This window comes from Callorhinchus milii, unplaced genomic scaffold, assembly GCF_018977255.1.
Source record: "Callorhinchus milii isolate IMCB2004 unplaced genomic scaffold, IMCB_Cmil_1.0 Scaffold1, whole genome shotgun sequence".
In the NCBI taxonomy this organism is placed as follows: Eukaryota; Metazoa; Chordata; class Chondrichthyes; order Chimaeriformes; family Callorhinchidae; genus Callorhinchus; species Callorhinchus milii.
Genome location: NW_024704742.1, coordinates 72539868 through 72556127, shown reverse-complemented (window position 1 = coordinate 72556127; position 16260 = coordinate 72539868). Strand labels below are relative to the sequence as shown.

The 16260-nt window shown below is 41.6% G+C and overlaps 1 protein-coding gene across 1 annotated transcript in view; it reads left to right on the top strand.

The window, feature by feature from the left end:
• LOC103177620 (serine/threonine-protein phosphatase 2B catalytic subunit alpha isoform) overlaps positions 1-16260 on the top strand; it is a gene marked incomplete at its 5' end in the record, with an annotated part of 123867 nt that overhangs the window by 74097 nt on the left and 33510 nt on the right. The window contains 2 exons of the mRNA XM_042344241.1: positions 8465-8542; positions 11327-11421. Of these exons, the coding sequence (XP_042200175.1) occupies positions 8465-8542; positions 11327-11421 (173 nt within the window). The remainder of the gene's footprint in view (positions 1-8464; positions 8543-11326; positions 11422-16260) is intronic.

Sequence of the window (16260 nt, the reverse complement as noted above, 5' to 3'; positions counted from 1 at the left end):
GACCCTCCTCTTCGACCCTGCTTTCGATCACCCTGCTTCCCCCCGCCCTCCACCCTCCCCAATTCCAACCCCCAGTTCAGGTCCGACACACTGACTGTCCAGCGCTTTGGGACATCCTCCTAACATGAAAGGCGCTATACAAATGTAATTTTGTTGTTGCTGTATATTCAGTGAAGCACTTTGAAACATCTCGAAGACATGATAAGGCGCTATATCAAATGCAAGGATTATTATTTATAAAAAAATGGTAACGGAGAAAACAATGGGACTAAAAATAGACAAATCTCCAGGACCTGATGGATTACATCCCAATGTATTAAAAGAAGTAGGGGAGAAAATTGTAGATGAATAAGTCATAATTTTCCAAAGCTCTCTGTATTTAGGAATTGGGCCCTTGGATTGGAAAATTACAAATGTCATCCCATTATTTAAGAAGGAAGGGAGGGAGAAACCAGGTAAGTACAGACTTGTCAGCTCAACTTCAATTGTGGGAAATTACTGGAATCTCTCATCAGGGACAGAGTGACTGAGCACTTGGCAAACATGAGCTAATCAACGAGAGTCAGCATGGATTGTGAAGGATAGGTCATGTCCTAGGCCAAGAGAAAAGTGCGGAAGTATTTGCAAAAAATTGCAGAGGGATTTACCCAGTCTTGTGGAAAATTGTGGGGTGTTGATCGGTGCTATTGAGGTACATTTTACCGCCAACTGCACATGAGCCTCCGTTGCCCCTCCGCCCACCGTAGCGTGGGTTAAACAGCGCGAGGCCTGGGACCAGCAACTTAATTTTATGGTGGGCTTTGTAGCGGAAGGCACTGTTTATAGCGGATTCCGCGGAAAAAGTGTAACTGCACTTTTCTATTGGCCCAGGTCATGTCTGAACTATCTAATTGAATTTTTTGAGGAGGTCACTAACATGGATAAGAGAGATGTCATCTACGTTGACTTCCAGAAGGCATTTGATAAGGTTCCACACGAGTAGTTATTAGCAAAAGTCGAAGGGCATGGAATCAGAGGTAACCTTGTGAAGTGGCTTGGTAATTGGTTAGGAGGCAAGAAACAAAGACTATGGATAAAAGGAATGTTCTCTGATTGACAGGACATGACAAGTGATGCTCCCCAGGGGTCTGTACTGAGGCCTCAGCTTTTTACATAAATGACTTGGATGAAGGAATAGAGTTTTATATCAAAATGTGTAGATGACACAAAGTTAGGGGGCACAGTAAATTGTGTCGATGGGGGCAGGAAGTTACAAAGATTAACTGAGTGGGCAAAACTGTGGCAGATGGAATTCAATGTGGGGAAGTGTGAGGTCATCCACTATGGATTCAAAAATAGCAAAACAGAATATTTTCTAAATGGTGAGAAACTAATAACTGTGGAGGAGCAAAGGGATTTGGGTGTCCACGTATACAAATCACTAAAAACAAGCTCATAGGTACGAAGCCTCCGGCCTGACCTGTCATTGAGCACCATGGAGGCAGTCAGCTGCCTAGTGCTTATTATTGTTCCTTATTGTTAGATTCTTGAGTCTCTCTTCACAGGATTTACTGCAAAGTGCTGTGACCATATATTTTTGTAGGCAAACGCATCATCCAATGTGTGCATAGCAAAGTCCCACAAACAGCCATAAGGTGATTTTTTTTTTAATCTGGGGAATTGTTGGCCAGGACACTGGGAGAAACAAAGCCAAAGAAGCCAGTTTCTGTCCATCAGCAAGTTAAAGAGCCTATTGATCTAGAAACCCACGAGAGCCAGCATCTCTTCCCCCATGTCAATTGTGTGCAAAACTGTTTGTCTCTGTGACAGATTAGCAAGAGCCTGGTTATCTGGGGAGGGAAAGGTGAGAGCTGGCTTGTTGATGGGTTTAAGGGTCCTGGGGGATATGCAGGGAGTCAAAAGTCAAATGTGGGAGATAAACAAGTAACAAGTACATTGGTTCACAACCCCAAATGGATTGATCCCATGAGTGTGAACATTTTCCCATTGCTACACTGGAGAGACTGCCTAGACTGTGAGCTCAAGCTCTAATATGGACTTGAACGCACAACCTTCTTATCAGATGTGAAAGTGCTCTCATTTGTATCAGTTTAACACATATACAACAACAAGATTCCATTTATAGAGCGCCTTTCACGTCGGGAGGACGTCCCAAGGCGCTGGACAGTTGGGTAAAGGAGTGCTGTACCTGGGGGTTGTAGTGGTCACCAGCTTTTGCTTGGACATTGTCCTCAAGAACCACAGAGAAAAGGCGTGAAGGGCACTCTGGTCATGATCCCAATGCAGGTCAAGTTTATAAGAAGGCTCCAGCCTGACCAGTCATTGAGCACCATGGAGGCAGTCAAAGCCACTCACATGAGGACCTGGACCTGGATTGAGCAGCTGGTGCTGAGTAAGTCTGGTACGCAACATTGGACTTTGACTTCAAGAACATCAAGGTGGCTGGCACGTCACAAGCTGTCCTGTAAAGGTTCTCCCACACACTTAGGCCAAATGTCTATCAGATAGCTGATGAGGAAACTCTGCAGCTTGTGGCGACAACTGCTGGAAGGTGTTACCTGGAGTCTGGGTCCCTGAATTAAATTATTGAACTGAATATTGAATTCAGTTAATTATTAAATTGATATGTTAGTAAATATTGAATAATGAATAACGTTATTGAAGGCAAGGAGATTACTTTTTCTGCGAGAGACTCATTTTTTTCATGTTTAACCTTTGCCTTTTAAAGCAAATACTGCAATGTAAGGCACACCATCCCAAGAATTGATGACTCTTTTGTCTTGAAATGGTTATCGACTGTTGCCTTTCCATCTTTATTTGCTTTGCCTTTGCTCAGTCTGGCACCATCTGTACACACCCTAGGAAGAGGTGATTGAGTTGCAGATTACTATGGCTGCTGTCGCTGTGCACATTGGTACAACAATCCTTCTGTGTGGTACGCTATTATGGACTGAAAAGACTTTCCTCTGTTTTCCCCTCCCCTAGATTTTCAGTAATTGAGCACTGGATGAGTACAAGTGAAGCTTGCGGAGTTAAAGATACCCCCCCAACCCCATTGCATTCTTAACTTGAGATTTGCACGAATTGGAAATTAAGCTTGAACTCTCTGATTTGTAACCCTGACAATACCAAAAACTTGCATTTATGTAGTGCCTTTCACACATCTCGCATTTGCCTCCTGAGCTAAATAGGGTGGAGAACTTTATAGATATGACTGTTAGTGGATATAAATACTACACTCCTGACACCTTTTGCTTTCAGTAGCATTGGTGATTTGAACGGAAACCATTATTGCACACGTGACGACTACAAGTAGCTGTGAAGGTGCAACGTGTTGTGTTTCTGATTCCCTCTAAGAGGCAGTAACAGTAATGGGGCCAAGGCTTCTTCGCACTTGGCTAATGATTAAAAACTGTCAATTGGTTGGCGTTGCCACCTACTGTATGATGCATGGTACTGTGTGCAACTTCTTTAATGTACCAGCTGAAAAAGTAAATTATCAAAATGGGAATGCAACAAGATTTGTCACAATCAGTTCAACTTGGTGGGATACTTGGAAATGTTTAAAAGGTAACCTGGACATTGAGTCTATATTGAAACAGTCCATTTTTTTCTCCTTGCTTCAGTATATTATATGAAAACTTTCATCTGCCCCCAAGCCAAGATCTCTGTACCTACTGTCCAGTTGCAGAAATGCTAAAAGGCTATATGTTAGCATGTTTTGGTGTTCTGGAGTGGGAATGGGGAAATACAAAACATACCTAAGACTTGTTGTATTATTAAGAATAATCCTTGCATTTAATCTAGTGCTTTAACGTGTTGAAGTCTCATTATTTAAAAACATTTTGCAAAATGTAGTGACTGTTTATTTTGTGGGTCAATCCGATAACCAATTTGCCCACAACACTGTTTTACATCAGTCAAGAAGAGAATGAATGACCACAATTGTAATCTGGAGGATTATTGGCTAGAACACAAAGGATAAGTATCCTTTTCTTTTGAAAGAGCATTGTGGGATATTTAACAATCACCTGAACAGGCAGATGGGACCTTGGTTTAACATCTTATTCTGAGAATTGCACCATTGATATTTCAGCGCTCCTCCAGCAATGTACTGGAGTGTCAGCCTGGACTATAAGATTAAATACAATATACAACTTGTGAGGAAGATGGGGTCTGATTTGCAGCATTTCTAATTAGATTTCTGAGGAAATGTGTGTCATTAACATTACCATGTTTTAGAAAATTGAACATTTCTCACAAAGATATCTTTAACAAATGCTATTAATTAGACGCTGAAGTCACCGCTATACCATTTTTGAAATCAAAGGTCAGATATAGATCTGTCTTTATGGCTCATTCTTCAACCCGATGGCCTGGCCAACACTCCTCCATGTAAAATTGGTCAATCACTTCATGGTTGTTTGTAGAGCATTGCTGTATGCAAATTTGCTGCCATCATTTGGCTACAAACAAACTTAGAAGCAATTTCCTGTGAAATGTTGTGATGTTTGACAATGTAGGTGCTATATCAACTGCAAGTATTATTGTTATTTATTACAAGCTTGCAGTGGAACACAGGTCTGGCAGTCGTAGGTGATTTATGCTTGGAAATGAGTTTCAGGAGTGCAAGATCCTGTAGAAGCTTCATCTGAACATCAAGGAAGAATGCAACTTCAAATCTAGTACAATAGAACTCCATTAGAAAGAGCTTTGTACAATATGGGTTTCCCTTATAACATGATCGGGGAAGGGAGAGGGGGGCTTGGACCTGGCATTTTTTACCCAAAAGATCCAAAATTTGACAGTGTGATGATCTCCTGGCTTCCCATGCACTGATTGGCATTTTGAACTGCCGATGTAGCTGACCACTTACTGCATGAGCCAACATGCAGTGAATGTAGGAATGCTAACTGCCAAGCGTGTCCTGTTGTATGGCTGGTTGGGATTTTTCCAGCGTTCCACTGTATTTTCCATTTAAAATCCTTACCCTAGAAAACAAAGTCAAATTAGTAATGTTGTGTCTATGCCGTGGGACATAGAATTGCTGATTTGACTTTGTTTTCTAGGCATTATATAAATGTATTTTGTTGTTGGTTGTTTGCCTGTGCATTAGTAGCACTTTGGCTGAGATTTAATCAAAAATGGGAAATGTAAGTCGAGACTGCTCCGGGGTGAATAGTGCTTGAGCCCAGCTCCTGAGTCCACCTAGATGAACAGCATCACAAGCCTCTTGGTTTCCCTCACTGCAGTGTAAACTCGATGGGTGCAGTCGATAAGCAACAGCAATTTCATGTAACCATGAAAGTGTAAGTCCAGACTATTATGGTGCTCAGTGATACTGGGCCAGTCAACAACTCTTTGACAGGGAGTAAAAAGGAATACTTGCTCACAAACGAAAATCCACTTGAAAAGAAATCTAGCAAATGTTGAGCGATTTGATGGGTTGCTTATCTTTGTGCGAAAGTGTTTGATAGGCTATTTCTAACTTGATTGCAACCTCTTGAAAGAGAGCAATGAATATCTGATAAGAATCCATGTGGTGACAGTCTTGGGGACAGAGCTTTTCTCCATGTCCCAAACCAGCAGTGTTGAATATCTTTAGGTGACTTAGAGATGGGCCTTTAAAAGGGAAGATTTATGTAAGGTTGCCCTGACTAGCATTCCTAGAAAAGAGCACAATCCATGCTCATTTATAAATGATTGTTTCAGCTAGCTACAAATCCATGGGGTTCTCATCCATTCTATGGGCTTAGTTGATGACGGTCGTAGTCTTCTAAGTGTGGGCATTTTTCACATGTGTGCTAAACCATATTAACATCAAATAATACCATAAATCTCATTCGTTGATTCATCATGCTGGAATCGTAGAAGGCAGAAGGGGGCCAATTGTCCATCCAGCCTAAGATGGTGTAAGCTTGTCCACTGGAGCTAACTACTTTAATCCCAATTCCCTACTCTTTTCCCACAGTAAATACTGCAATAAATTGACTGCAGTAAATAAGGTCCTATAATTATTATAATTGAATCCGGTTCCTCTCGCTTTCGAATTCAAGATCCTAATCCTCACCTACAAGGCCATTCACGGCCTTGCTCCCTCCTCCTCTCCGACCTACTATCACCCTACTTACCTGCCTTACCCTCCGTTCCTCTGGCTCTGGTCTGCTCCACATCCCCCGCCCTAACTGCCCTACCATCGGTGGCCGGGCTTTCAGCCCCTAGGCTCTGGAACTCCATCCCCCAGTGCCTTCACCGCTTCCTCCCTTTCCTTCTTCAAGGCCGATCTCAAGACCTTTCTCTTCAACCGTGCCTTCAGCTCACCTCTCGACTCTCTAACCCCTCCTCGCTCCCTCCCTTCCCTCCGCTCACCCTGACCATTTCCCCCCTGCTCGGGTCCCAACCCAACTGTCCAGCGCTTTGGGACGTCCTCCCGACGTGAAAGGTGCTCTATAAATGCAATCTTGTTGTGATTGTGGGAGGCAAGCACGCTAACCACTACGCTATGGACTCCATTACAGTTGTAATACAGTTTAGCTACAAATTGAAACTAGCTTGTTTGCATTTATTTATTTCAAAGGAAAGACATGGGTTGGATTAGAGTCACAATTTGCATTGGTTTCTGCAGAGGCCACCGAGGTACAACCAGAACTTATACCTAAACCCAATAAACAACAACAACAACAAGATTCCATTTATTGAGAGCCTTTCACGTCGGGAGGATGTCCCAAGGCACTGAAATAAACTGTTTCTGTTCAATTAAAACAAAACTTGTACTAAAGTTGTGTGTAAAAAGCATAAACTGTAACAATTACACCAAAGTATGAAGCCCCTTTAAATTGGAGCAAAGCACAGGAGTGTTTATTTTCACCACAAATTTCTTCCATTTATATCCATCATTCTAGCATAATATTTAAGTAGTTGAAGTTATTTATGGTGCCTGATAGCAGCCTTTGTTGACTCGCATTTTGTTCCCCCCCCACCCATGGGAACTCCCTAAGTCTCCACTGGGCAACACATCGTGACGGACTTTGAACAGTCTGCTTTCGTTCCCCAACTCAATCTGACTTCAACAATGGACTCTTCTGTTCTCAATATTCGTCACTGCCTTGTTAGGAGTTCATAACTTAATGAATAGTGTATGAAGTATAAAAAATTGTATTTTGTTTAACTTTCGGCACTCTGGTCGAATTGGCCTCCAGTGGGTGTTGCACATGGGCAGGGTTGAACCATGGTGATTGCAGAGGATGTCCAGATCTGTTTTTAATAGATTTTATCACCAGTAACAGACGGTTATCCCCAACAGCCAGGAAATCCTCCCAAGTATTATTGGCTGATATCCGAGGGGCACCTATATCCGGAGATTTGTACAGAGGGATCCCAACTGAGAAACATTTCAACCTTTAGTGCAGTCTTACTGAGTGATTGATGATTCAAAGCACAGAGCAATTCCTGTGTCCGCTGCTATGAATTGTGACTGGAGTACTGAAGCCCCATCCCATGCTGTACTGCAGCCTTAGCAAAGAGTAGCACTCTGGGGAAATTAAATTGCTGCTTCAGTGCTATGGTAAATTGGACCGCCATCCTCACAAGTGTTGGCAGTGGGATATAGTGTGGAGAATTGACAGATTGAAGGAATGTACAAGCAGCGCAGATACTGTGAATTAGCTGTTCTTTCCAGTTCAATGACTCCTTGGTGCTGGTTGCACTTGCTAAATGCAGCTATTCACCATTGGGAGGCTATCCACGTTTAACTTCTTTGTTTAGGAATTTACTTTCCTCTTGCACCGCTTCATTTATGATTGTGCTCAGTGACTGTGTTTAAGTAGACATAACCCCAGAACTCACCCCAATGGCTTCAATGGAAAGCAAGTGTGAGCCACACATGCCCAGATAGACCTTGGCTTGATTGTCGAGTCCTGAGTTAGTGATCTCAGCAGTTGTGCAGAGCAGAGAATTTTACATATAGTTAGCTTTAGCAACTCTGGGTTGCTCTCACTCACTGTTCAGGCTCAAATGCAAAGATTTAGCTGCCTGTAACAGAAAGAGAGCTGGAGAGTGAGAGAAAGATGTTTTAGTTTGATGATCTCTTGATGCACGTATCCTGGATAAGAAGCAGGCAGTAATTGTATTGCAAATCAGAATTGCTGTATCTTGTTTCTCATGTCAGATTTTTTTAAAAAATCTGGAACAATGGATTGACTACTTGGGAAAATAAGTTGTGCTGTTTCTGTGTTCATTCTTCACTCAATTAAAGTGGAGTGCATAGACCTGCTTAGTGTGTCTGCTGGAGACAGCTGTCAGGCGGCCAGTTAACAGGAGAAACACCAGGAACAGGACCTGTGGACAGTGTTGGGAAGAGCGGGTGCAGCTTGCTAATGGAGGTGATGATGGCGTTTATGACCGTGTGACAAATCGTAAAGGCCATTCGCGAGACTAATACCCTTTCATCTGTTTCTCTTTTCAGTTACCCCGCTGTGTGTGAATTCCTACAACATAATAATTTATTATCAGTAATCCGAGCTCATGAGGCACAGGATGCTGGGTAGGTGGCTGTACTCTCTGAAGTGGATGTACTGTTTTATCTGAATGTTAATCATTGATGTGACCATTGATAAGATCACCTGCAAATCCCTTTGCACTCTCGCATTTCTCAATCTCTCTGATCTTCTCATCCCCCACTACACAGCTCATCACTTCCGATTGACTAATTCAGTTCTGCTGCATGTCCCCACCCCCTCCATGCCACCGTCCGTGGACAAACTTTCAATCGCTCTTCCCCTAACATCTGGAACTCCGTCCCCCTAACATCTGGAACTCCGTTCCTCCTATTCCTCCACCTTGGTCTCTCTCTATCTGTCCAAATCCTACCTTTAAGCACTTTGACACATTCTTCCAACATGAAAAGTGCTATATAAATGTGTTGTATTGTGAAACCTACCTCTTTAATTGACCAAAGGCCACCTGCCACCTTTTTTGGCATCTGACCTCACCACTGTGAGATGTATAAATGCAAGTTGTTGGTGTTTGTTGCTTTAAGCTCCAGTTTATTTGCTAAATAGTGAAATGTTTAAGATCACCAACATTATCTTCATCATTATTAGTACAATATTCTGACCTGATCCTGTTTTTTGGAGAATTTATTTTTCCCAGCTTAAATTTTAGCAAACTTTGATTCAAATGATAAAATCGCCTGCATCAGGAGGTGGGGTTGGGGGTGAGAATAATATATCCTCTTCCTTCTCCCCCCCCCCCCCCCCGATGTTATATAAAGTTGAATTAGGCACCTTTCACATCAGTAGGATGTTCTAAAGCACTTCACAGGATTTACTGTAAAGTGCAGTGTTTATTTTGTGGGCGAAAATAAGTGAAGTGTATGAAGTAATGCCCTGTCAGAGAGGTAGAAAATACCAACGCTTCAGGTTTCGCCCACAAATATACAGTCAATTCACTTTACAGTCTATTCTGTGAAGCGCTTTGAGACATCTAGAAGACATGAAAAGTGCTGTATCAAATGCAAGGATTATTATTATTAGATTTGGAACCAGGTTTGGCATTGAAATACCATTGGGTGATTGAAGTAGCATTAAATTGGTAACCCAGTTGAGGAACAGAGGCCCAAAGAGCAGAGAAATGGAGATAAATTGAGAGGATTATTTTAATTTAAAAGAAAAGAAAAGCTGTGAATGGAGAAAATCTTAAATAAAAATAGGAAGTCATGTAAAAACACAGCAGGTTGATCAGTGTCGGTGGGGGAGGTGGGAGGGAAGGAAGAGAGAGAGGTTAATGGTTGGATGTGAACCTCCATCAACACACCAGTAGTTAGTTCACTGCCCTGCTGTGTATTACCAGTGTACCCTGAGTTTATTTCAATTGAATTTGTTAGCTAATTGCTGACTTTATAAATTTAGCAGTCACACCCATGTTTTAGTTAGATTCCTTGTAGAGCTGATGGTGAGGGTACCACCTACAGTGAAAGTGAGTCATACAGAGCTGAAGGTCATGGTTTGTGCTGAGTTACCTGATTTTGAGAGCAGTCATGGAAAGTGTGGATGTTGATCTTAAACAGGATGATTTACCCTTGGGTTAATAATAGAGAGCCAATTATGCACCCTGATTGGGATTGGCCTCATTGTGGATAAGCAAACAAAATACAAATTGGCTAGAGTTTGCTTAAAGTCCTGTAGCTCAGTGGTTAGAGCACTTGTTTTGCAAGCGAGAGACCTGAGTTCAATTCCAGGCACAGGGCGAAACCTTGGGCAAGTTTCCTTACTCCACACGCCTAATAATAATCCCTCCAAAACCAAAACAATAATAAATTGGTTATTTTTAATCTACGACTGATTGTGGGACATTGCTGTGCGCAATTGGCTGCCGCGTTCACCCACAAATACACAGTCACTTCACTTTACATTGCGTTCTGTGAAGTGCTTTGGGACGTCCTCCCGACATGAAAAGCGCTATATCAAATGCAAGGATATTATTATTATTAAAAAAAGACTTTTACTGTTAACTGTAGCATCATATATGCCAGCCTCACTCTGACTTTCTAAGTCTGTTTGTGTGTGTCTGTGTGTGTCTCTCTCTCTTTCTGTGCGTGTGAGCGCATGTACATCTCTCTCTGAACATATCAGTATCTTTATATGAGTCTGTCTCTTTCTCTGAGTTTCTCTCTCTCTGTCTTTCTTTCTCTCCCTACCAAATTTCTGACACTAAATTGTATCCTGTTTAAAAAAAATACAAAGTCTCGCTTTTGCTATCAGCAAATATTGCTGTTATGTGTATATGTGAAATCGTGTTCATGTCACAAGGTTTCTTGTGTTGCAGTGTTCAAAGGTTAAAATGGTCAAAGGTGTCGCTAGAAACCTGGGCACAGGTTTGAGGAGGTCTATTTTGCTGGCATCTAGGTGTCGCTAGAAACCTGGGCACAGCTTTAAGGAGGTCTATTTTGCTGGCATCTATCAGGGTTGTGTCCAATATCTGTGACTGATAAACAGATAAAGTGAATGCAATTGTAAGAACAGCAAGGTTTTGGAGCATAGATGGTACCTGTGGAACTATATCCAGTATGAGTATGAGAATAGAGGAATTTCATATAACTAAAGCTATTGATAATCGTGCTCCAGTTTTTTTCAGTTACCTTATAGCTATACAAAGGTCACTCGCTCTCAGTTCAGAGTAATGCTGGCCTGCAGAAGGTTCACGAAAAGTGACTTTAATCTTAAGAAAACAGTGTGTTGTCACAATAGTCTAATTTGCTGTCTTTGCTGTGGCATGTTGATGTACTTTGAACTTGACAGTGTTAATATTTTTGTTTCCTCACCCCCAGGTATCGAATGTACAGAAAGAGCCAAACAACAGGATTCCCTTCACTAATTACCATTTTTTCTGCCCCCAACTACCTAGATGTCTACAATAACAAAGGTATGTTTGTGCAGACCGACAGTGCGCTGCAGGACTTTCCTATCCACTAGGATCCTTCAGTTTCAGGCCCTGCTCTTCAGCAATTTAGAGAATAGGCAACTCATTCCACCTGAAATAGATGATTTGTAACTTCAAGCATTATTGAATGTTTGCTTTAGTAGAGGAAGTGCCCAAGGCTGAGCTAATGAACCTTGCTGTATCTGGCTGAATGAAGACTTTCCTTTTCGAGCATGCTGACGGTCACTTCCTATTTCTCCCAGGTTCAGCGTCAAACTATACCAATTGTTAAGTGCTCCGAGAGGCTACCCCGGGGGAAAGACACTGTATAAATGCTGTTGTTGTTGTTGCTGTATCTATGTCCCTGCTGCTTATTGCTTTTGGGGAGAGGGAGAGTTTATTACAGTGGGGAAGAGCTATAGGGGAAGGAGTGCTTATAACATGGAAATCTCAACATCTATGATAAAAAGGTCAGGGTCCCAACTAGGAGGTCGATCAATACTTAGTAAAGTAAAAACTAAATTCAGATTAAATACAGGAGGGCAGTGTATTCTTTTCCCAGGATACTCAGAAAAGCAAAATTATTGTCTCTGGCTATTCCCTTTAAAGCAGTTTTCTCTAGTATACAAATTGAAATATATTGATTGCCTTTTTCTAAAACCTTTTTTTCTATTATGATAAGGATAAGCATTGTAATAACAGGCTGATTTTCAAACAAAGCTGCATGCCTTCTGTACAGAAAATGTCTGCTTCTAATAAGTAGATAACGAAACAATTTAAAATTGTTTTATATGATGTATTTTATTTTNAAAAACATATTCGACAAGATAAATATTAGTTCTGCCCAACTGGTAAATCGGATAAACCGGCCATTAATAATAATAATAATCCTCACATTTGATACAGCGTGTGGAGTAAGGAAACTTGCCCAACGTTTTGCCCTCCCTACCCGGGAATTGAAGCCGGGTCCTTTCGCTTACAAGGCGAGTGTGCTAACCACTACGTTACAGGACTCCGTTAGCCACATAGCTGTTGTGGGACCTTGCTATACACAAAATAACTGGATTCTTTGCTATAAAATGTCACTGTACTTGGCGGTGACTATTGTGAAGTACTTATGGCATTTTTGATGTGATAAGGTAGTGTAAAAATGAGTGTATTTTTCTTTCCAAACTTCCTATCTTCTCTATCATCCTATTTATTGTTGCTTCCCTACAGATCACTTGGCAGTTTTACTCTGCATAATTGGGATTTCTGTGTCGATCCCTCCACCTTGCTCCCTCCTTGCCCATCTTCAGGTCACACCTGAAGCTATTTTCTCTTTGATTATGTCTAAGTCAATTCCCTTCTCTCCCCAGCATGATGTCATGCTCCGCCTCTGTTATGTACCACGAGATGCTACTCATGTGAGGGGGCTTTATAAAGTCTGTCTAAGCTCTGCTCTTGCTGCTTCAGCTGAGACAGTCCTCATACATCACAGCTGCTCCTGTCTCACCTGATGCAAGCATCCCAGCACGACAAGCATTGTTCCTACCTCCATCTCTATTAGTGCTCACAGTGAGTGCACAGCCAGCACTACCAGTTGAGAAGACTCTCAATAGGGAGGATTTGGCACTCTCACCAAGTTCAAACACCATTTAAAAACACTCAAGTTCATAGTTCAGATTCATTTTATCAAGTACAGTAATTGGTGTGTGAAGCCAAACAGTAGGTTTGCATGCCCAGCAAAATATTAATAGAAATGGAAGAGAAATTGTGTGTTCAGAAGTGGCTTACTGCAGGAACTAAGTAATCTCATCAACCGTGCTGGAGGAGCATGATAAGGGATGAAATCAAAGGCATCCATTAGAAAAGTTTGTTTCTGACTGTTAAGCAGCAATAGAATTTGCTGTTATTAGCATCATTCGCCTACAAAACACATGGTCAGTGCACTTTACAGTGTATCTTGTGAAGCGTTTTGAGATGTCCCCCTGATGTGAAAGGTGCTATACCAAATTTAAGGATTATTCTGGAGGTGGAAGAAAGTGTTTTGTTTGGAGTGACATGGAGGTGGGGTTTGAAACTGAGCTCAGGGTCGAGCAGATACCAGGGTCATATACTACATGGCTCAGCCAGAATGAGCAGCCAGCATTGTTGATGAAATTGGCTTAGAGGTGTTGGTGAGAACCAACAAGATGGCTTCAGTATTAACATTCAACTGCTGAGTGTTGTGGCTCCTTGGCGTCAGACAGGCAGAACAGTAGCAGTCATGAAATCCAAGGGAGAGGTGAAGCCAACTTCATGCTTGTGGTGGATGATGTTACAATGGATATAGACGAGGATAGTGCCCTGGGTAAACAGAGGTGATTGTATTAAGTACAGGCCAATCGCCAGATACACTGAAATATCAGAGGAGCCAGAAGTGCTGAGTTTTCCGTTAAAATGGAATCTGGATTCTCTGCATTTCAAATTGCGTGCCTTGCGTTAGCTTTCCTGACTAGGCAAACGCACAGATTTTACTCCAAGAATTCTCCTAAACTAACTTTTTAGTTTAGTTAAATTATTTTGCCTTAAAACTTTACAGCCATCAAGAAGCTAACATGTAGGAGTTATTACCAGGAGGAGCACAGAATTCATAGATAATGAATCCTGCTGATAACTGCAGAAGCTGCACTCTAACCGGCTAGAAGTGATGGTGTCAGAGAGGGTTGATGGGTGCAATGCGGATATGGGTATCGGCAGGATTCAACATTTAAACATTCCATATTTATTAATTCTATGTGAATCTGGATCGGGATGTGCAGGATTTTAAATGCATATATGCCACACCAACAAACTCTTCATGAAAATATTACCGGTGAACAAATATGCCAACAGTATGATATCTTCTTGCACACTTAAACAATACAATTTACACTTGTAGTGTGGCTTTCATGCCAGGATGACATGATGTTTTCAAGCTCTGTCGTCTTTTTTTGTTCTGACTGGAAAGAGTTGTAAATTCTGTGCAGGTCTCCCCATTTCGCCCATAAGTTATAAAGTCAATTCATTTTACAGTGTATTCTGTGAAACGCTTTGAGACATCTCGAAGATGTGATAAGGCGCTATATCACATGCAAGAATTATTATTATTATGTATCATGTTAGTGTTCGGTGTTTCCTGATTTCTTAAGAAATCTGCCAAGCTGCTTTTTAATTGGGATTGACAGGCTGCACTCAATGCTGTAAATCTTGGAACGCTGGACTTGTTAGTGACTAATAACAATCTTGACATTCTCATTTGTCTTCATCTGTACAACTCGGAACACATTGGATCCTTCCTTTCAGTTTCTAGTCTCACCGAATGACTCATTATATGCGTGCAGTGTCAGGGTAATTCTATTCAGTGCTGGCATAAATGATCAACCGCAGGACAACGTTGTTTCAGGGTCCAGTCTCTCTTAAACCATGTTATAATCGAAACGTGAAAAAAGGGCCAACTTCCCAATCGCCGCCTCTGTGTGTGGAATTATGTACACGGCCAGCAAGTGGTGCTGACGTCAATTCCTTCATTTCGTCCCATTCTCCTCACTTTTCCCATTCTCTTCATATTTTTTCAGTTCAGATATTTATCTAATTTCCTTCTAAAAGCTAAGATTCTGCCTCAACAACTCTTCTGGGTAGGGGTATTCGATGTCTTAACAACCCTCCTCCCTCTGTGTATAATAAAAACATCTTAATATCTCTCTTTGATCTCTTGGTAATTCTCTTAAGCCTGTGCTAAGGGTGGAGTGGGGTGGTGCGCTGTATGGAGAATGTATGACCAGATTGTTGTGATAGTGAACATTATGCGAGTCAGTGTCTTCAAGAAATGAGGGGAGAAAAAGAGATCATTTGTGTGGTGGAGGAAGGAATTAGCGCAACTCTTGTGGGGTATATTTGTGCAGTGATGTGTTTGAAGTTGATTTAACATTGTCCAGAAGGCATACAGTTATCATCCCCTCCCTCTGTATCATGGCAGGAAAATGACCTGCTTCTGATGTCATGTAATTGCTCTTGAAATAAACTTTATGAATCTGAAATCCCTTTTCCTCTCCCCGCCCACTCACATATACAAAATTTTTTATCCCTAAACTGAGTACTTGAGGTTTTAGGATCTGCTGGTTGCAACATTACCTCATATTTATTTATACTTTAATACAGGTGAAAGACATTTAAATTACACATTTATGCTTCCATTTATTGCTGGCTTGAAGTGAGCCTGATGTCTCAAGCCACTTATTCAATGCTCATTTGGGCTTCTCTTCCAACTTCTCGTTCTCAGCCTTCACACTCTCTGAAAAAGCACTCCCATTTAGTCCCACTTATCTGCCTTTTCTTCATTCCCTTTTATATTCTTAGATTTTTTGGTATTTATTTGTTATGCCATGACTAAAGAAAAGTTTTCTTAGTGTCCTGGCCTACAATCCTCCAGATACATTGATCATTTACTTCAAATCTATGGGACCTTGCTATCTGCCATGCTTGCCGACAAAATACACACACGACAGTTAACAGCAATTACCTGTAAAGTGCTTTGAGGTATTTCGACATTATAGGTACTGTATCACTCCCAGGGATGGTTGATTGGTTGTGGAGTCCTGTAGCTCAGTGGTTAGAGCACTCGCTTTGCAAGTGAGAGACCTGAGTTCAATTCCAGGCAGAGGGCGAAACCTTGGGCAAGTTTCCTTACTCCACACAGAGCCTAATAATAATCCCTTCAAAACCAAAACAATAATAAATTGGTCATTTTCAATCTACGAATGTTTGTGGGACATTGCTGTGCGCAATTGGCTGCCGCGTTCGCCCACAAATATACAATCAATTCACTTTACAGTGTGTTCT